At 41.4% G+C, this 22,709-nt stretch overlaps 1 protein-coding gene across 1 annotated transcript in view; it reads left to right on the forward strand.

Moving 5' to 3' along the window:
• The first annotated feature begins 18,618 nt into the window (after positions 1-18,618).
• GCN1 (GCN1 activator of EIF2AK4) overlaps positions 18,619-22,709 on the forward strand; it is a 433,190-nt gene continuing 429,099 nt past the window's right edge. Inside the window, 1 exon segment of the mRNA XM_029571925.1 lies at positions 18,619-18,714. Within this exon segment, the coding sequence (XP_029427785.1) occupies positions 18,634-18,714 (81 nt within the window). The 5' untranslated portion in view covers positions 18,619-18,633.

Genomic DNA, 22,709 nt, shown 5'->3' on the forward strand with positions numbered 1-22,709 from the left:
GACATTATAGCTTCCATTAAAGTTCAAAACATTATCCAAAAAATGAATCCTGCTTCTCACCCAATTGATTTTCTCCCCATAAAATTACTTAAACTAGTTTCTAATATTATTGCTAAGCCAATTGCAGATATAATAAATCTTTCATTAAATGAAGGGAACTATCCCTGATAATTAAAATGTGCTGTAATCAAACCTACACTTAAAAAATCTCACCTCGACCAATTTACCATTACTAACTATAGACCTATTCTAACCTCCCTTTCATAGCTAAAATACTTGAAAAATTTGGTAATCAGCAACTTCAGGAACATTTAGAAAAACACAGAATACTTTTCCCAGCTCAACATTGTCAAAACTAATTACAAAGAATTTAAACAAATACCCCTTCCTCATGGCGTTCCTCAAGGATCCTCTTTATCTTCAACACTTTTTAATATTTACTTGCTCCCATTATGTAAACTCCTATCAGATCTTAAATTAACTTATTATATTTATGCAGATATTCAAATTCTTTTACCGATAAATACTAATCTTACTAATTCACTAAATTTTGGAAGTCTTTTTTTTTTTTTAATTTGTATTTTTGCATGGTTAAACAAGTAACAACATCAAAGTCAAGTCTTCATACATAGATAAATCACACATTATCAAATATAGGCAAGACTAATCACAACAGTATATAAAACAAAATCTAACAGGAATTGGTTCTGTTTTACCAATACTTTCATTATAAGGAATAGAGTTCTCCCCCTCCCTCCCTCCCCACACCACATTGGTGGAAGATAACATTTGTCTAATATACCAGTAGGATGTCATTGATAACAATTCCACCGCCCAAGAGATGGCATGATTTGTGGTTACTGGTCTGCATGTGGGGAAGAGACTAATGCCTGGCTCGCTACCCAAGAAAGGTAGGGTTGCCATCTTTTCATGAACCTACCCAACCGTTTGGCAGTCAAATGCTCCAGATGATGGATATGTGCAATTTTCAAAAGAACGTTCTGTCGGGAGGGTGCTTCTGTTTCCAACCTTTCGCAATTACTATTTTTGCAGCTATTAAGATATGTGTGATGAGATGGAAATGTTCTATTATCCCTACTGTGGCCTGTATGGTCAATAAAAATAAAGCCGGATGTGGAGCAACTTGTACGCCTGTTATTTCTAAAATTAACTGTGACATTTCCAACCAGAAAACAGAAATTTTTGGACAGGTCCACCACATGTGAAAATACAACCCAATCTGTCCACACTGTCGCCAGCACAAATTGCTGAAGTGAGAGGCAAATGTATGCAATTTAGAAGGGGTTATATGCCATCTATAGAGGACCTTGTACCCATGTTCTACCAATGAAGCTGTGACAGAGCTCTGCTTAATGTTAAGAAAGCATTCATTGAAACATTTAGCAGTCCTGAGTTCAGGAATATCGCCTTCCCACTGAGCAATGTGAGTTGGTGTCTGGAGATCCCCATTTAATAATGTGTAGATCTTTGAGATAACCTTGGGGAATCACTCTACTGTATCACAAAAACCCTCAAAGAATGACTTGCCCCTCGCCAAGTCAGCCTTAATCTGTGGCTGGGCCATATAGTGTCGGAGTTGCAAGTAAAGATAATAATCGGAGGGTAAAACAGCAAATTGTTCCAGTAATTCTGAAAATTGGTCAGTGCAGGAATGACGGCCTTAGGAGCAAGGGAGTTTCCTCCCGATTTGTCTCCAGTCCCTACTAGTCCTGAGGATTCTTCTGATCAGGAACATGGTGACCAAGATGCTGATGAAGGTGAGCCTGATCCCCTGGGGGGGGGGAGAGGGGCTGGTTCAAACACTTTTACCCTGGATTTTGTGCTATTGATGCACAAGGCTTTTTTGGCTTCTCAGGCGGTTTCCCACTTTCTGCCTTGGAGGTTTCATCTTTTCCCCTGCTCCTTGAGGGGGAATTGGAGTCTTAGGCTGAAGTAGTAGTAACCATTTTGGCTCGAACAAGTCAATACTGAGAGATTGTAGGTTGCACACTAGCAGGCCAATGTAATATCTGTGCGGGGAAAACGGGCACTCATGATTGAGCGCCTGCTCTCCTAACCCGTGCTGATTGACCTCTCCGGGGCACCTGATGCTGTGGTTAAAAGGAGGTGCTAGGGGAAATTTGTGCACCCCTGGCGCCTCTTCAGCAGCGGGCATCCAGGAGAGGCAGCTGTGTCAGCAGGTTAGGAAAATGGGTGCTCAGTTTTATGAGCATCCCTTTTCCTAACCTGACAGCCGGTATGCCTTTTTTTTTTTTTTTTTTGGACAATTCTAATTTTTCAGTTCCTCTGGCTTAATATCACCACAATATTAAATCTGAGGAAGTACAGAAGAGCAGTATTTTCTGCTTTGCTGTACACTTTTTGTGCTCCTCAAAATTTAAGGCCTGCTCAGTCAGGTGTTAATTTTGGAGAGTAAAAATGTGCACGTCAGTTGCACTTTTTTTTTTTTTGGCATCGGGCGGAGGCGGGGGGAATAGCCAATAGCCTCATCAATATGAATTTACATGTGATGAGCGCTATTAGCTATGCATGCGATTGGACATGCTAACCCCTGTTTTGCATTGGAGGTTATGGATGAGTGTCCAATCTCATATCAAACCATGCACTTCTTGCAGCACGTGGTTTTGCATTGGCCCGTAGGTTCGTATGCAGCATCAGTGAACTTTTTTTTTTCTCTGTCTTCATCTGCTGGGGAGGGTGATAAAACCCAGGATTCTGACCTGTGGTATTACATGAATGAAAATTAACAGGTAATAACCAATTTTTCTAATGGGGGGGGGGGGGGGGAGACAAGCAGTTGTACTCTTCCTGCCAGTGGGGTTTCTATGGTGGTAGGAGCTGTGGCTGAGAGTTGGATCCGCCATTTGGAAGCTTCTTCAGCTTGGAGTTCAGTCTTTGAGGAATTGCTGAAGTATTTGCACAAAACCTTTTGTATAGGACACAATTTGTTCCCAGCATCTGTTGCAGGGGTTCCTCCTTCCCTGCAGTCTTCAGGAGGAAGAGAGACAGAAGAGAGGAGGAGGTTGAATAGATAAATCCTTCATATCAGGGAATTCCCTGGCTGGCATGAAATGTTTGCAAGCTGGTGATAGGCAAGACCTGGATGAAGGGGAATATCTTCCAGAGGGAGAGGATCGCTTGTTCATGGTATGGTTCTTTCATTTGTTTCTCGAAAACAAAAAAAAAAAAAAAAATGGACTCTGAGACTTTCAGGGTAAAGCACAGTTTTTTAAGTTTTATAACTCGTATACTCTATGGTAACAATACTTTTATTACCGGCCTTTCTTCTTTCCAGCTTGTAGTAAGCTTCCAAATTCTCTCCCCCTGTTGATTTGTAACTTTGACTTATTCCTACCTATTGTTATCTTTCGTTTACTTGAATTTGTTTACTCTAGTTTTTCCCTTTGTTAAACTGTAAACCGATCCGATATGGTTATTTACTATGAAGGTCGGTATAAAAAACTGTTAAATAAATAAATAAAATAAGGAGGAATTTTCTTAATTTCTCTGTTCTGAGTATTGAATGTTTTTGAGAAGAAGGTCCCAGTTGTGCTGCGTATCCTATTTTTTTTTAAATTGGTGCAACACAATACCATTTTGAAAAGAGTCAAAAGAAAAACTCAACACAATGAAAATTTACATTCAAAATTGTGTACTATTATAACAGTGTTCTTACCCTCCCCTTCACTACTCACACTTATACACACAAACACCCATTCAACATCACAAGCATACACAAAGTACATATAATATACAATTAACAAACATATCCATCTGTTACCATATTATATGCAATCAGTATAATAGAAAAACTTGTTACAGCAGTTTACATGCAATGCCCAGAGCTGCCACTATTCCCTAAGAGTCAGCTTACTTTTAGGGTTAGTTAACTGTTTTCTCTCTAGGGGATTCCAGCAGTGTGGTGTGCCTCATAAGGTCAGACCATCTTTTTTTTTTTTAATTTGAAAAGGTTTTTTATTGAAGCAAAAACCAGTTGTAGTATACCACAAAAATGAACAGCAGAACAACAGTGTGCAGTCCAACACATGGAGTACAGACAAGCAAAAAAAAACCAACCATACAGGAAGACTGCTACAGAAACTAAGCAATATGTTGTACAGTTGAGGTACACAACCGGAACTAATAACAGTGCTAGATTTTAGGTCAGACCATCTTTTAATCACAGGAACCTTTTCCGATCACCTTTTAAGCTAATAAAACCACCATTGCAGAAATCTACCCCCCCCCCCCCCCCACGCCACCCTCATACAAGTGCAAATAAAGAAGTTTACCAAACCAAATAATTTAGTATTTTAAAACCTGTTCCAAACAATCCTACATCTGTTTCCAGTAATCTTGCAATTTACAACATCCTGTAAACATATGACCGAAGGTACCTTGTTGAGTATTACATTTTAAACAGACATCACTGTCCCATAATTGGATTCTTGTTCCAAATGCTCGGGTAAGGTAAGTTGATGGATAACAAATTGAATTTCTTTCATGTTGGTAGCAGATAAAACATCTGTACACAGATGAAGGCTTCTGATATGTCTGTTTCTTCCAAAACAAGCCCCCAGATCTGTGCTCCATTTTATGGTCAATTTATTTAAAGAGGACACTATTAGATGCTTTTTAAGCATTAACATCCAAATTGATATTTTATTAAATTTAGGAGTATCAAAAAAAAAAAATTCATCCTGATCTGAAAAATAAAACTATCAAGATTACCTCTTCCCACATGTAAACATGGTCTTGCCTGCAACTAAGCAAAATAGTGAGATTCAGGGAGAGACCATTGATCTTTGTTGTTGGAATGAATAAATGCTTTTCAATTCGGGATCAATTAATTGGTCTAAGCAACATTAACCCCTGATGTTTCCAGTCTTGAAAAAGGGATGCTTGAAGCCTAGCTGGAAAATAAACATTGCCAAACAAGAATAAAAGGAGAAATTGAAAAATTAATCCCCATCAGGTCTCCACTACTTGCCTACTTTTTGCATGGCCTGTAACCAAAAACTAGTCCACTGTAAGGAATCTGATTTTCCCATGTCAAATGCAGTAAATTAGTTGGGTTACAGGGGTGCTCCCATTCAAGAAACAAAGTTTCTGGATCATTTGTCAGTTAATAACCCATTCTGTATAAATCAAATCAAGCAGGCCATATAGAACCATATGTTAGGTAAATGTAGTCCACCCACTTCTCATTTTGTAAAATTGCATAACTTAAACAAGCTTTCTTTCCTTTCCAAATAAATGAATAAATAGCAGAGTGAAAATGCTAATGATCTGATCTCGTTATCAACAAGGGCAACATTTGCATGCTATACAAAATTTAGGGAAATATTACCATTTTGATAAGGGCACACTGCCTCATTAAAGATAGAGGCAGCAGCCTCCAGTGAGTTATAAAGCTTTAATTTTTTCCCAGGTATTCAAAAAATGCAAAGAATATAGTACACCTACAGAACAGGCTAATTGGATACCCAAGTATTAGAAGCCCACACTAGTGGGAATGGCCCAGGTGTCTTGCAGAGAAACATAGACAGGAAATGCTTGAAATGTATTATTGTTTAGGCCAGAAAATTTCCAAAAGAATCAATAACTCATAATAATGGGGATACTATGCCTGGGATTACCCAAAGAGAGCATCATATCATCAGTGAATAAACTTATTTTAACCAGTTTCCTCTCCACCTAAACATAGAAACATAGAAATGACGGCAGAAGAAGACCGAACGGCCCATCCAGTCTGCCCAGCAAGCTACGCACTTTATCCTTTTTTTTTTTTTTTTAATCTTTTTCTCTCACCCACCTGTTACTATTGGCTTCCAGTACCCTCTAGCCCTAATTCCCCTCCACCCCACCACCAATGTAGAGAGCAGCGCCGGATCTACATCCAAGTGAACATCCAGCTCAATTAGGGGTAGCAACCGCTGCAACAAGCAGGCCACACCCCTGCCCCATACTCTTACCCACCCCTGTTTGTTTTTTTTTTTGGAGATGGCAGCCCTGCATCCTTCCGCTCCGTGAAGGTGGAACACCAACCACTGGCATCCCCTCAAAAGCCTCCACAGATTGTAATTTAGTTGCTAATGGTTCTAGGGATAACACGAACAATAATGGAGACAAAGGGCATCCCTGTCTTATTTCCCATCCCAAGATGAACTGCCCAGTCCGGGCCCCATTTACCAAAAGCTGCGCCATGGGATTATGATACAGTAAACATATGCAAGAAAAGCCTCCCTAATATTATACTGTTTAAGTATCCAAAATAAGGCCACTCTACCCTAACAAAAGCTGTCTCGGCATCTAGATTTAATAATCCTGTTTGTTGGCCTTTTTAGAAGAAAACAAGGCCAATAAATCCTTGATCATATTTGAACAAGACTGTCTTCCCCTAACAAATCCAATTTGATCAGGAGATACCAAACAATATAAAACAGCATTCAGCCTGTTCATAAGAACAGCGGTAAGCAATTTAATATCCTGATTTAGTAAAGAGATTGATCTATAGGACTTCGGGTACTGAGTATCTTTTCCAGGCTTAGGGTGGAGCACTACCGTTGCTAAATTGTTCTGTGTCAAATATCCCAGATACCTGTACTGCTTGGAAAAATTGTTTTAAGGGAGTCGGGAGGGAATCCACTAAAATCCTATAAAATTCTGAACCCAGTCCATCAGAACCCTGGGCCTTAGCAAATTTTAATTGCTGAACTGCTTTCTTGATCTCCACTATTTGAATAGGCACATCCAAGTTAGACTTGTTCCACACTTAATTGGGAAGATGCAAATTTTTTAAAAATTCTGTGCTACACATACCTACTCTGAGCATACACCAGATGAATATATTTTCAAAAGCCGCCGTAATTGAGGCAATTGTTATACAAGTTCCACCATAAATAAATTTATTTACAAAAGACCTGGGTCTAGCATCATCTTTCACCAGTTTAGCCATATGTTTGTGAGATTTATTGCCCCATTGAGAAAGGTGATATTTGTAATAAAGCAAGTTTTGTTGAGATTGAAAAGTACAGAGAGCATTTAATTCTTTTCTGACTTCTTGCAATTGTTCTTTCACCTGCGGAGATATGTACATGCAATCTCTTCAAAGCATGGAGCATTTGTGTAAGATCATAGATCTGTTGTCTTGCATTTTTATGTTTTCCAACCTGATATGATATAGTATGTCCCTGTAATACAGCTTTTGCCATATTTCAAAAAACCATTGGACTCACATTTGAAGAAGAATTAAAAGAAATACATTTTCCATTTTTCTTTCAAAAATTTTACAAAGACTGTCCTCATACAACCAGGGGGCCATCCTCCAAGAAAATGGCGTTGGTCCCATAGGACAAAAAGCAAGGGATACGGTTACTATAAAATGATCAGAGAAGGGAACCTCAAGAATTTCACTGTTATTAAAGAATTCAAACTAAAGAGTAGCAAATCACCTGAACCGGATGGTATGCATCCTAGGGAACTGAAGGAACTAAAAAATGAAATTTCTGATCTATTAGTTAAAATTTGTAACCTATCATTAAAATTATCCATTGTAACTGAAGACTGGAGGATGGCCAATGTAACCCCAATATTTAAAAAGGGCTCCATGGGCGATCCGGGTAACTATAGACCAGTGAGCCTGACTTCAGTGCTGGGAAAAATAGTGGAAACTATTCTAAAGATCAAAATCATAGAGCATATAGTCAACATGGATTCATCCAAGGGAAATCTTGCCTAACAAATCTTCATTTTTTTGAAGGGGTTAATAAACATGTGGATAAAGGTGAACCGGTAGATGTAGTATATTTGGATTTTCAGAAGTTGTTTGACAAAGTCCCTTATGAGAGGCTTCTAAGAAAACTAAAAAGCCATGGGATAGGAGGCGATGTCCTTTCGTGGATTACAAACTGGTTAAAAGACAGGAAACAGGGTAGGATTAAATGGTCAATTTTCTCAGTGGACAAGGGTAAACAGTGGAGTGCCTCGGATCTGTACTTGGACCTGTGCTTTTCAATATATATATAAATGATCTGGAAAGGAATACGATTAGTGAGGTTATCAAATTTGCGGATGATACAAAATTATTCAGAGTAAAATCACAAGCGGATTGTGATACATTACAGGAGGACCTTGCAAGACTGGAAGATTGGGCATCCAAATGGCAGATGAAATTTAATGTGGACAAGTGCAAGGTGTTGCATATAGGGAAAAATAACCCTTGCTGTAGTTTCATAATGTTAAGTTCCATATTAGGAGCTACCACCCAGGAAAAAGATCTAAGCATCATAGTGGATAATACTTTAAAATCGTTGGCTCAGTGTGCTGCAGCAGTCAAAAAAGCAAACAGAATGTTAGGAATTATTAAGAAGGGAATGGTTAATAAAACAGAAAATGTCATAATCCCTCTATATCGCTCCATGGTGAGACCGCACCTTGAATACTGTGTACAATTCTGGTCGCCGCATCTCAAAAAAGATATAGTTGCGATGGAGAAGGTACAGAGAAGGGCAACCAAAATGATAAAGGGGATGGAACAGCTCCCCTATGAGGAAAGGCTGAAGAGATTAGGGCTGTTGAGCTTGGAGAAGAGACGGCTGAGGGGGGATATGATAGAGGTCTTTAAGATCATGAGATGTGAATCGGTTATTTACACTTTCAGATAATAGAAAGACTAGGGGGCATTCCATGAAGCTAGCAAGTAGCACATTTAAGACTAATTGGAGAAAATTCTTTTTCACTCAACGCACAATTAAGTTCTGAAATTTGTTGCCAGAGGATGTGGTTAGTGCAGTTAGTGTAGCTGGGTTCAAAAAAGGTTTGGATAAGTTCTTGGAGGAGAAGTTCATTAACTGCTATTAATTAAGTTTACTTAGGGAATAGCCACTGCTATTAATTGCATTAGTTCTCCAACTGTTCTCTATTGCTAGGGAAACCTTGTCCAGTGGTATTTGTATGGGGGTTTCGTATAAGGATAACCGATTTGCAGTTATCCTTTTTATTTACCCCTGTCTATTATTCTTTTATTATTTCTGAAAACATTCACTTTTTTATTTTTTCATTTTTTCCTTTTAAATCCCTTCTCCCTGGCTGCTTGTCCGACCCACTTAAGTTTTTATTTAATACTTATCAAGGTCGCCGCCTCTGTTGATATTCATGGGTACGGGGCTGCCCGTCCGACATTGGCCATGTTTCGGCACTGTGTGCCTGCTTCAGGGACTGCGGGAGAATTTGGCACTGTGTCTGTATACCAGGTTCACAGTGTCAGTGTCACTTCTTGTTGTACCGTGTGTCAAGTGAGCGACGCCTTTCGTGCTTGTCCCTGAAGCAGGCACACAGTTCCAAAACATGGCCAATGTCGGACGGGCAGCTCCGTACCCATGAATATCAACAGAGGCGGCGACCTTGATAAGTAATAAATAAAAACTTAAGTGGGTCGGACAAGCAGCCAGGGAGAAGGGATTTAAAAGGAAAAAATAAAAAAATAATAAAAAAAATAAAAAGTGAATGTTTTCAGAAATAATAAAAGAATAATAGACGGGGGTGAATAAAAAGGATAACTGCAAATCGGTCATCCTTATACGAAACCCCCGTACAAATACCACTGAACAAGGTTTCCCTAGCAATAGAGAACAGTTGGAGAATTGAATAAGCAGGGAAAAGAGGTTGGTTGGTGATTAATTAATTGCATTAGTAGCATGGGATCTTCTTGGTGTTTGGGTAATTGCCAGGTTCTTGTGGCCTGGTTTGGCCTCTGTTGGAAGCAGGATGCTGGGCTTGATGGACCCTTGGTCTGACCCAGCATGGCAATTTCTTATGTTCTTATGAAGTCAGCAAGTAAGACGTAATCAATGCGAAAATACACATTATGGATGTGATAAAAAAAAATTCATAATCATCCACATGAGTAGTGTGCCAGGAATAAAAAAGATGCGATTCTTTAGATAAAAATCCAACTCCTATATCTGTCTGATTTTTTTCTAGGTGTTTTCAAGAGGTTTGCAATCAATGGGCTATCCAAAATATTGAAGTCCCCCGATTTATTAATGAATAACCTTCCCATGTTACAAGTTTAGCAACTAGGTTAGTAAAAAAAAAATATGGATAAACGTTCGGAGCATAGATGTTAGCCAGTACAATTTTTGTCCCATGCAAAGACCCAACTACAATAATATATCTGCCATTAGGATCCAAAAGAAATGGCATATTTTTATTAATTAGAATAGACACACCATTTGGACAAAAAGTATGCATAAAAGCAATGACTCACCTATTCACGCTTTAATTTCTGATTTTCTATATCATCTAAGTGCATCTCCTGAAGAAAAGCAATGTTCCATTTCTTATGCTGAGGATCTTTTTATGACCAGTATTCGGAAGCTGGCTAAGTCCTTTCCCCTGCATAAGGCAGTACAGGATCTTACTGACTCAAATGCGGATTCCCAGAGGCTAATTTTAAAGGAGGGCACTCATTGGTTAAATTGTATCCTTTTGTATCGAGAGAGAGTGAGACCTTTGATTTCCCAGGGTGGATGCCATGGTTTGCTTAGTTACTTAGCGAACTACCACCGACTGAGACCTACACCCCACATCTCAACCACACTATTAAAAAAATGGTTTTAAACAACAAACTTTGTCATTCGCTGCCATCACCTTCACAGTGTTAACACTATCATTTACTATTCAAATCACATTTAATCGGATTCAATCTTGTAACCTTGTAAATAATTTGCTGTAAGTTATATCCCCCTCTTCTCACCTCTAACTCCCAGTTATTTATTTCCTTGTTTTATTGTAACTGTCACTCTCCTTACAATGCTCTTGTTTCAGTTGTTTTGAGTTATCACGTTTCTTGCACACTTTGTTAAATGTAAACCGGTTTGATGTGATCCATGTCATGAAAGCCGGTATAGTAAAAATAATAAATAAATAAATAAACAAACCATTCTGGTGAAGGGGAGACCAGCTCTAAATGCACAAGACAAAATAAGATAAAATCAGTGTTTAAAGCAAGTTTTCTTAGCATTCCGACAGGGTTAATCCATGACCAGTAGGTTATGCACCTCTACCAGCAGATGGAGATGGAGCAAAGTTGACGTCACGGTATATATACCCCCTGCACTGACATCAGCATGCCAGTATTCTCCACCTCCAGCAGATGGTGGACATGCATCTCTCTACTGGGGATTTCTTAAAAAAAAAAAAAAAGTAGGAGAAAAGAAGGAAATTAATTTGCCATGCTTTCCTGTGGGTGATACCTTATGGTCCCTCCCTCAGACGAGTTTTCCTGAGGTGATACCTGCAGATCCCTTCCTCAGTAAAGTGTCTCGGTCTGGTAGTTGATTTTCTGGCATGGACTTAGCTGTAGAGAGAGAAACAGTTGAGAGGCTAGCAGGTGCAGGAAGCCAAGCGCGTCTGTGAAGGCCTTTGCCTCCCCCCCCCCCCCCCCCCTCGCAGCTGGAGACCGACTCTATATTTGGTCGGGATGGGCTGAGCTCAGGTAAAGAGTAAATATGAAAAAAAAAAAAAGATAATTTTAGGAATTCTATTCCCCTTCTGGGCGCTTGCGTGCCCAGGTGGGCACCTATCTGGACCATGTATTGGGCACCTAAATTTTGGGCATCCGTAGTGTGCGGCTTATTGGACAGAATCAGGTTTGAATCCCAGGGTCGTGGTGGAACCAGCAGCCGCCATTTTGGCGGTTGCAGGCTGCGACCTGGTCTGCATTTCTGAAAGAAGGGTGGCTTCGGTGATAGCAGCCAGGCATCAGCTATGGCTGAGAAATTGGTCAGCTGATAAAATTTCAAAGTCTAATCTTATGAAAATACCTTTTAAAGGATCACTCTTGTTTGGGAGTGAGTTGGAAAAAATGGCAAATAAGTGGGGTGAGCTATTAGAGGATAAAAAGCAGGTGCCGCGCTTGTTCAGCATGAGAAGTCATGCTAGGGATTTCAAATATTTTTGATCCTATAGAGGAGCAGCTTCTCAGAGGACTTGACCTTTGGGTAGGTCTCAGTCCTTCATCCCAGCCAGGGCAGGAGTTCAAGTAGTGATGCCCCCCGATCCCCCTTAATGAGGGTGTGTCAACACACCCCCAAGAACAGGAGATAGGAGTCTCCTGCCTCTCTTTTTTTTATCAGAGGTGGGTGGAGATCACATAAGATGAATGAGTTCTAGAAATAAGAGACAGCTATGCTCTGGAGTTTCTCAGCGTTCCTCGGGACGTTTTCATGGTGTCTCCCTGAGGCTGTCCATAGAAGAGACAGGCAGTGGAGTGTACATTATCAAGGCTCCTCAGCCTGCAGGCCATGATCCCAGTGCCCATGTCACAAGAAAATGCGGGCTGATATTCCATTTATTTCTTTGTACCCAAGAAGGGTGCAAAGAGGGTTCCTTTCGCCCCATTCTGGATCTCAAGAGAGTCAACAGTTATTTGCCAGTGACTTGTTTCCGTTTGAAAACCTTATGCTCTGTGATATGCGTTGATATTCCACTGCTGTGATTCCACCTTGCTTTGAGCGCGAAAGTTCTCTTAATTCCTTAGCCTATGTTTGGGTTTGGCGAGTATTTGAGGCTTGTTGTGAGGAACAAGGGGTTCATCCTCGTTCAGTTAAGAGCCCACTTATTTTGGATTTTTTGCAGGATGGGTTGATTAAGGGCTTGTCCCTTAATTCCTTGAAGGTACAGATGGCGGCGTTTGCCTGTTTTCAAGGTGAGGTGAGAGGTGAATCCTTGTCGGCAGGATATGGCTCAGTTCTTGAAAGGGGTGAAGCATCTTCATCATCCCTCGTGGTTGCCAGTGCCCTTGTGGAGTCTTAAATCTGGTTCTGGATTTTCTGGTGGGTCCTACTTTTCGACCACTGTGTACCATCTCCTTGAGGTTGGTTACTTTGAGGATGCTGTTCTACACGTAAAGTTTCCAAACTGGAGGCTCTGTCTTGCCAGGAACTGTTCCTAAGAGTGACTCTGGGGGTGGTCCAATTACGAACTGTTTCGTCTTTTTTTTCAAAGGTGGTCTCGGGTTTTCACTTGAATCAATCTGTTTCCCTTCTGATAGAGGTGTTTAAAATCATGAGAGGTCTAGAACGGGTAGATCTGAATCGGTTATTTACTCTTTCGGATAGTAGAAAGACTAGGGGGCACTCCATGAAGTTAGCATGGGGCACATTTAAAACTAATCGGAGAAAGTTCTTTTTTACTCAACGCACAATTAAACTCTGGAATTTGTTGCCAGAGGATGTGGTTAGTGCAGTTAGTAAAGCTGTGTTTAAAAAAGGATTGGATAAGTTCTTGGAGAAGTCCATTACCTGCTATTAAGTTCACTTAGAGAATAGCCACTGCCATTAGCAATGGTTACATGGAATAGACTTAGTTTTTGGGTACTTGCCAGGTTCTTATGGCCTGGATTGGCCACTGTTGGAAACAGGATGCTGGGCTTGATGGACCCTTGGTCTGACCCAGTATGGCATTTTCTTATGTTCTTATGACACTGGACAGGGAGAGAGATGTGGATGAGTATCGTCTGTTACAGACCTTGGATGTCAAGTGCCATGTCATGAGGTATTTGGAGGTTTCTAAACCTCTCAGGAAGAGGGACCAGCTGTTTATACCCCGCGGTGGAAGTAAACAGAGTAAGCCGGCATTGTGAGTTATGATAGCTCGCTGGCTTAAGGAGGTTATCACGGCCGTGTATGTGGATGCTGAGCAGCTGTTGCCTAGTTAGGTTAAGGCTCATTTCACTAGGGCTCAGGCAGTGTTTTAGGCAGGGATTAGATTGTTGTCTCCCGTCGAGATTTGCCGAGCTGCGATGTGGTTCTCCTTGCACACCTTGTCCAGGCATTACCACCTGGATACGCAGGCCTGGGAGGATGCAGCCTTCGTGCATGTGGTTTTGATCGGACCATGGACAGCCTCCCATCCTATTCGGGAGTAGCTTTGGTACATTCCTCTGGTTGTGGATTAACCTGTCTGAATGCTAAGAAAGGAAAAATTACTACTTACTTGATAATTTCCTTTTCTTTAATGGACAGGTTAATCCACCTACTCGCCCTTGGCTGCCAGATGGTGGTGCTATTATCCTCCTGAGTGACTGTGTTTCAGGGGATTACTGGTATAATAAAGCTCTGGAATTTGTTGCCAGAGGCTGTGGTTAGTGCAGTTAGTGTAGCTGGGTTCAAAAAAGGCTTGGATAAGTTCTTAGAGGAGAAGTCCATTAACAGCTATTAATCAAGTTTACTTAGGGAATAGCCACTGCTATTAATTGCATTTATTTATTTATCTATTTAAAAAGTCTTCTATACCGATGTTAGTCTAAACATCACCTCGGGTGCAGCAGTAGCATGGGATCTTCTTAGTGTTTGGGTAATTGCCAGGTTCTTGTGGCCTGGTTTGGCCTCTGTTGAAACAGGATGCTGGGCTTGATGGACCCTTGGTCTGACCCAGCATGGCAATTTCTTATGTTCTTATGATATTACACTTTTTGTCTGCGCTCAATGATTTGCTGTTAACTGTGTGCTTGAATGGTTGTTTGATAATAGTTATGATCATGTATTGTGTAGTTGTCCACTACTGGCTTTTGCAGAGAATAATGGCAGGCTGATGTCTGTGCAGGGTTATATATACCATGACGTCAGCTTTGCTCCGTCTCCATCTGCTGGTAGAGGTGCATAACCCACTGGTCATGGATTTACCTGTCTTCATGAAAGAAAAGGAAATTATCAGGTAAGTAGTAATTTCTCCTGGAACCATAGTGCAAGCAATGATATTCCTAGTGCTGGATTATTGCAATTCTCTCTATTCCGTGCTTCCAGTCTGTACAACTGATGCTTTACAACTGCTTCAGAATGATGCAGCTAGTTTCATCTCAGATTGAGGAATTAGGGTTCATATTTCCTTCGTTCTCGCCAATCTCCATTGGCTTTCTGTACAATCAGGAATCAAGTATAAAACTGTTTTGGTTCACAGGTTGTTATCGCAGGATACTCTTCCTTGAATTAACGCATGGGTTTGGGTCTATAATCTGACGAGGTCTCTGCAGTCCATGCAATTGGGTTTATTGGATGTGTTCTCTGTCCATCAGGCACATCTTGTAAATATCAGGAACAGGTATTCTCAGTAGCAGCATCTGCGCTCTGGTATTCCATTCCATCTGACCTACGTTTGACAGAAAGCACAATTAAGGAAGAGGACAAAACACCGCCCATAGCTATGCTCCTGCGTTGTAGTAGCGTGAATGTCCCAGCCACTTCCATCTTTCCACAGGAGGAGTGATGTCTGATCGTGCTGGTTCTTCCACCACGTGCTGCTGTAAGAAGTCCATTAACTCTACGATCGGTACACTCCCCGATCCAGCGGGCCACCTGTGTCTCCACCCCTGATTTAATCTACTCTCTACTATTACAAACTTGTCAATGATAGCAAATATTTGCTGAAAGAAAGTTTGTTAACCTTTATATGTGTGTGTTCAGATAGCTTATCGTCGGCTCAGCTATAATCCAAGAAGCACATATTTTAAGGATTTGCATATTTACAGTAATGAATTACGGGAAGAATTATCAGCGAGGCACTTTCTTTGCTAATGTTAAAAAAAAGATTTTTGTAAATGAATAGGCCAGGCATAAGAATACTTTCGATCTATTACACGCGCTCTCTGACGCAGCAGAGGGAAGGGGAGTTACATTTCACGCCTGCACCGGAAGCAGTAAGCACAGACCGGAAGTGAGCGCAGTGCGTTCGGCGTTACAGCCGGCGTGATGGCGGCGGACACGCAGGTGAGTGAGGTGTCGAGGCTTCGTTCGGAGGGGAGAGGGACAGCGGTGGAGGTTCCTGTTCCTGGCCATAGGTTACGTTCTGCCGGGGGGGCAGTGCTGTGTAAGGAGTTGGACTCGGCCGAAGAATGTGCTGCCAGGGTCTCAACTCTTCTTCAGGTGCTGTGAAAACTTAGGCATACGTTAACATGGAGCATGTCCTCCCCCCTGCGAGTCACTGGTGTCTGTGCTGACTCCGCGCACTTCGTGTATTGGGCTGCGTGTGCTCCATTGTGCAGCGGTCACGTTTGTACTCCCCATTAGGATCACAGTGCCTTGAAAATACTGAGTTTATAATCTGGTTTAAGAGCGTTGCGGAGTATTAAAATGAGCTGGCCTGGAACGTTCTCCGGAGCAGAGAGTAACGGACTTCACGAGCAGCTGCTAAAACGTGCAGCGACAATTCAAGAATTTCCAGCTGGGCTTGTCTGGTAGGCTGCGAGTACAATAAAAGCAAAGTCCTAATGAAATGGGGGCCGGCAGAGTAAATGTTGACAGATAAAGACTAAAATGGGCTATCCAGTCTGCCTAGCAGTGCCCAAGGTTGCAACTGTCGCTCCATGTAGGTTATCTAAGGCAGAGGTAGCCAATCTTTCACACACTAACAGCCAACAAATCAGAATGCACTGTAAAAAACAGCCTCACATTTTCAGGGTGTTTCAATGAGGACTTCTTATCCTTATCATTATTCCTCTATATCCCACCCCCTCACCATCCTGTTCCCACCAGTGTTTCTCTTTCACAGTTACCCAGCCCATTCTCCACCAGTCTCTCCGTCCCGTGCCCACCAGTTATTCTCTGTCCTGCCAATCTGTTCCCACCAGTATCTTTCAGTCTTCCCATCCAGTTCATAAGAACATAAATTAACCATACTGGGTCAGACCAAGGGTCCATCAAGCCCAGCATCCTGTTTCCAACAGAGGCCAAACCAGGCTATAAGAACCTGGCAAGTACCCAAACACTAAGAAGATCCCATGCAACTGATGCCAGTAGTCAACTTGATTAATAGCAGTTAATGGACTTCTCTAATAACTTATCCAAACCTTTTTTAAACCCAGCTACACTAACTGCACTAACCACATCCTCTGGCAACAAATTCCAGAGCTTAATTGTGTGTTGAGTTTAAAAGAATTTTCTCCGATTAGTTTTAAATGTACTAGCTAACTTCATGGAGTGCCCCCTAGTCCTTCTATTATCCGAAAAAGTAAACCAATGATTCACATTTACCCATTCTAGACCTCTCATGATTTTAAAGTTCCTTCCAATCTCTGGCCTGCATCTTGTTTCCACCATGCTCATAATCTCCCCCACCCCAAATCCTGGCCCCACCAATTTCTGTCAATCCTCTCACCAGTCTCTTGCCTCAATTCTCCCATCCTTCCCCTCCTAGCCTCACTTAACTCTATCCCTATACCTACCAGTATCTCAGTTTTCCCACCCTGACCCCACAAGTCTGTCTCAATCTCTATCTTCATCCTCACCAGACTTTCCACAGTCCCAGTATATCATCCTCCATAATAATGACGGGGGCTCAGCAGCCCCAATATAATTCCACATCTTGTACTAGTTTGCTCCCTCTTTTCTTGCCTTCTACCCAGCATCAGTATGCTTCTTGATATCATCTCTTTTTCTCCCTACCCTATGTCCAACACCAGTACCCCTTACCCCTGCCCTTCTCTCTCTCTCTTCACTTGCCCCCCACTCCTCTTTCAAATGGTCCACTTTTCCAATCATTCTATTGACTCATGCTCCCTCTTTCATCACCACTTCTGACTGTTGTTATCCTTCCTCTCTCCCATCATTACCTATGGCTTTCTGTTACCCATCCTTCAACAACTGTATCTGCCAATCTCTCTCCCCCTTCAACACTCCTGGGTCTGTGTCACACACCCTTATTACCATTTCTGCCCCACCCCCACCTTGACACCATTCTGGCTCTTTCACACTTCCCTGCAATCACTACCTCTGGCCTACTTTTATATACACCCTTCCCCTCTTGCAGCTCTCTACTGCCTTTCCCCCAGTTCCTCTAACCCTATTCTTGACTCTTATGTCTCTTTGACGCCTCACATGCTATTTCACATGCAATCCCTCTTCCTATGTCGCTCTCATGTAACCCTCTATCCCAGCCATTTCACCTTCCCTTTATTCCTACCTCCCCCCCAAGCCCTGATTCTCTCTCACTGTTGCAGAACATGTGGCAGTATGGAGCTTGAGGAGAAACAGTGTTAGCCCAGTTTGCATTACTGGTTTCAGGGAGACGGGAATGAAGATGACATTCAACCCCTTTTCACCTCCTCTATAGCATTCAGCTCCTCTTTGTGCTGTCCCCCAGCAATCACCTCTTCCAAGCATTCAACTCTACCTCAACTCTCCCAACATTTACCTTTTCATGTCATTCACTCCAGAAGTATTCAACCTCTTTGCACCACTCTTTTTGCCCAAGCATTCACAACTTCACATACTGTCCCTCCCCAGGCATTCACCCCCTTTTAGCATTCACTTCCTTTCCCTCACCACAAATCATTCTGGCCTGACTGGAGTTCTGGATGATTCCCTCTTTCTGTCTGCTGAGTCCCAAGTTCTGGGAGCAGAGTGATCTGCTAGGCCTGGGGTAGTTTTTACTTCAGCCTAATCCCTCCAGGCAGCAAACCAGAGAAGAGCCCTCTACTCCAGCTAGCAGGTGAGGTGGATAGGTTGGGGATGGCTGGAGCAGGGAGTTGACTTGCTATTTTCTGTCCTGTTTGCTCCATCCTCATCTCCTCCCCTTCTGTCCTCCAGTGCTCCTGATTACAGAAAACATGGGATGAACGGAACATTGATAAGAAGAGGAAAGCATTTGTTCCCTGCTCCAGCCCTTCCCGCCTGTTTCCACCATAGCAGCATTGTAAGGACAAGAGGGACGGGATAGGAATAGGGAGCAGAAAAGCTCTTCTCTGTTCTCTTTTGTTTGTACTTTCTGCTTCAACCCTTTCCCTCTGAAGTTCTGCTTAGTTGGCATGGGAACATGAAGGCAAGAGTCATTTTGCACATGAAGGAGCCACATTCTGACCATTCTTGTTGTAAGGGAAAGGAGCAACAGCTAGTAAGAGAAAAATCTGTAGTCTTTTTTTTTTATATTATAAGATATCTTAAGAGCAGTGCTTATCAAATAATGCAGGATAGACCTTCAGCTCAGAATCCCAGGCTGTTCCAGTCAGTTAAATACGTCACTGCCTCTAACTTACATACCAATGAGTTAGCTACTTAGTTAACATAACATTTTCCTAATTGGTTGGCATTATAATTTTATCTCATATATACTATTAAGATATGATTCTTTCTTGTAAGTCATGATTTATTGTAAATTGAGCCCAGAGGGCAGAAATTAAACTTAGTGCTGACCCTTGACATGCTTTTTGACCTATTACATACCTTTTTAGCATTTCAGTTGCCTTGACTATTCCTATAAGTTTAAGGATGTATAAGATGAGCTTAGAGCTAAGATGGAATGCAGGCATTGACCTTTGGTACATTTCAAAATTTCCAAGTACTTTTTCCACAGTGAACTTGCAGGAGTAGTGTCTTCCAGATCATTTCTTCCTCATACTGCTTTTGTCTTCCAAATAAGTCATTCAATATTAAGCAAAAATGTGATACAATTATAAGAATAATGGCTTATACTGTAGCTTGCCTTTAGCCTGCCTTTCTTCCTCTTCACCACTTTGAGATATACCTGTCAGAGGTGTATTTTTCTTAAAAACTTTGCAGAGCACCCTCATAAGGTGATTGCCAGACCTCTCCCTCCCAACTTTATTTATTCATTCTGTGCAGGTTACCCCCTCACCTTGTTTAGGGTTGTAACTGTCGCTCTGTGCAGATTTCCCCATGCCTTCTGTTTAAGGTCTTTCTGGCAGGCTATGTGCATCTCGTATTAATAGGGTCAGGGAGGCAGGTGCCATCAGAAAAGGCCACTGGGATCTAGGAGGTTGGCTGTTTGAATTACTGTGGAACTTGTAGTTAGACATAGGAGGGAAGAGATGCTGGGTGTGAACTAAGTAGGGGATCTTGCAGCTACCCAAGAGGGTGGAATACAAAGCAGTATGATTACAAATCTGTTCTTGATATCACTTTGTCCTAAGGTCACATTCTATGGCTGGCAGTGTGGACAGGAAGAACTGAGCAGACTGGATAGGTCAATTGATCTTTTTCTGCCATTATCTACCTTTTACTGAGTTGGACTGCAGATCTCCCTATTTTTTTAAATTGAACATCTTACTAGATCAGAATTTGTCCTTAGACAAAATATCAGACATTCAAAATGGTATAATGTTCTTGAATTTCTTTAACTCGGGCTTATTTTAGACCGGCAAGCTGCTCTCTTCTGAATGCTGATACAGCAAGAGGTATCATAAGTTGCAGGCCAGATGTGCATCTTGTTTTTGAAAATACTCATAGTAAAATAGTAAATGACATCCATTCTGCCCATCAAATTGCTTTTGTAGTAATTGCCATTCTGTGCAAGTTTCCTCTTGTTTTTTGTTGAGGGTATTGACTCCGCTCCATGTAGGTTACATTCATGCCTTCTGTTAAAGTTAGTAGGATACACCCACACAGAAGTATTTGTTACCCCTAAAGTTAATGTTACCCCATTGTCTTCATTTCCATCCTCTAGCCTGTAGGGATCCACAGTGATTATCCCATGCCCTTTTGAATTCTGTTACTATCTTGTCTTCACCACCTCATCTGGAAGGGCATTCCATACATCAACCACCCTCTCTGTGAAGCAAAATTTCGTGGTGTATCTCTGTGTTGTCCCCCCCTGGAGTTCCATATTATGACCACTAGTTCTAGCAGTTTCCTTTCCAGCATAAAAGTTTCGATATTTTATGCATCATTTCCCCTGCACTTCCTTTCCTTAGGGTGTACATATTTAGGTCCTTCAGTCTTTTCTCATATGGTTATGATGCAGACCCCACACCATTTTGGTCTTTCTCTGGACAGCTTCCATTCTGTCCTTATCCTTTTTGAGATAGGGGCTTCAGAACTGAGCACAATACTCCAGGAGAGGCCTCACCAAGGATCTGTAGAAGGGCATTATCACTTCCTTTTTATTACTGGTTATTTCTTTTTTTTTATGCAGCCCAGCATCCCTCTGGTTTTAGCCAATGGTTTGTCACATTGTTTCATTGTTTTAAGATCTCCAGAAACCATCATCCCAAGCTCCCTCTCTGAGTCTGCACATTTTTTCAACCCCCCATTTCATACAGTACTTTTGGATTGCTGCACCCCAGATGCCTGACTTTGCACTTCTTGGCATTGAACCTCAGCTGCCAAACCTTTAAACTTTCCTAAATCAAGCTTTTCGTTCTTTGTACTCCTTCAGGTGTGTCCACTCTGTTACAGATCTTGGTATCATCCGCAAAAAGACAAACCTTTTCTTCTATCCCCTTTGCAATGTCGCTCATGAAGATATTGAACAGAATTTTTTCTCCAGAGGAATTCTCTTCTTATCTTCAGGAGAAAATGAGTACAAAGGCAGAATTTCAGCAGTCCATTATCAGTTATCCTGATGAACCCCTCCGCCCATTACAGAGCAGGGTGTGGTTTGGGAATCATTCAGTGATACTGGGCAGGCTGAAATTGAAAAGGTGATGGCTCAGGTAAAGAATTCAGTTAGTCCACTTGAGCCTTGTCCTTTTCACTGATGTATATATTAAAAAAGGACTTTGTCGAGATCATTGGGCACTTAGTAAATTCATCCCTCAAGGAAGGTATTGTTCCTCCGGTGTTCAAGTGAGCATCTTTTCTCCCAGTTTATAAGATAGAAAATCTGCCATTAGATCTCTCTTCCAGTTATCACCCTATGGAAAACTTTTGGAGAAAATAATCAACTCATAACCAGCATATTTTCTTAATGAAAATCAAATTCTTCATCAGTTTCAGTATGGGTTCAGACAAAAGCATAATATTGAGACTTTGCTTTGCTTGGTACTAAATTTCTCGCTTTTGGAGCCCGATAAGGGTGACTCAGTTAAGTGCTGATTTTAAGTGCATCTTTGGCATTTGATATGGTCTCCCATGCTATAGCACCGGAGAGACTTAAATCAATTGAGATTGGTGGGGTTGCCCTTGCCTGGTTTAGATCTTATCTAGGTACAAGTAAACAGGTTTCCTTTCAAGGAGAGCAATCAGCTTCGTTTGAACCTTATGTGGTATTCCGCAAGGCTCTGTATTGGTCGCATTTATTTAAGGTCTTATGTTCTGTCTTGGAATCTGTCAATTACATTCAGACTGTATGCTGATAATTTACAAGATTTACAATTGTATTTTGTCATAAGGGGTAATCCCACTGCAGCCTTTAGTCACATTGCAGTGAGTGTACTATTGATTGACTGGATGAAAAAGAGCCAACTGTTATTGAATGTACAGAAAACTGAAGCAATTTGCTTTTCTTGAGACTCAATATTTGGAAAAACATAATGTCAGTACCCTCATGGTACTAGGTACTATTATACAGTTTAAAAATTCAGTACGTAACTTGGGTGTTACATTTGATACTAGACTTATATTCAAGAATCATATACAGAATATTCTGAAGGCTGCTTATTTTAAATTGAGACTGTTGAGACATCTAAAGTGCGTACTTGAGAAGGGATGATTTCCGGACCGTAGTCCATGCTTTCATGCTGTCTGTAGCAGACTACTGTAACTCCCTATTTATAAGACTACTATTTATAAGACTACCTGCTGCTTCAAGTTCTGCAAAATTCTGCAGCTCGCCTGATAGTTGGCAGACAGCTCTGGGAACATATTACTTCTTGGCTGTGGGAACTCCTCTGATTGCCAGTCAATTTTCGGCTGGAGTTTAAAATTTTAGTTCTTATATTTAAGACCCTGAGA

Source organism: Rhinatrema bivittatum, chromosome 11 (assembly GCF_901001135.1).
Source record: "Rhinatrema bivittatum chromosome 11, aRhiBiv1.1, whole genome shotgun sequence".
Lineage (NCBI taxonomy): Eukaryota > Metazoa > Chordata > Amphibia > Gymnophiona > Rhinatrematidae > Rhinatrema > Rhinatrema bivittatum.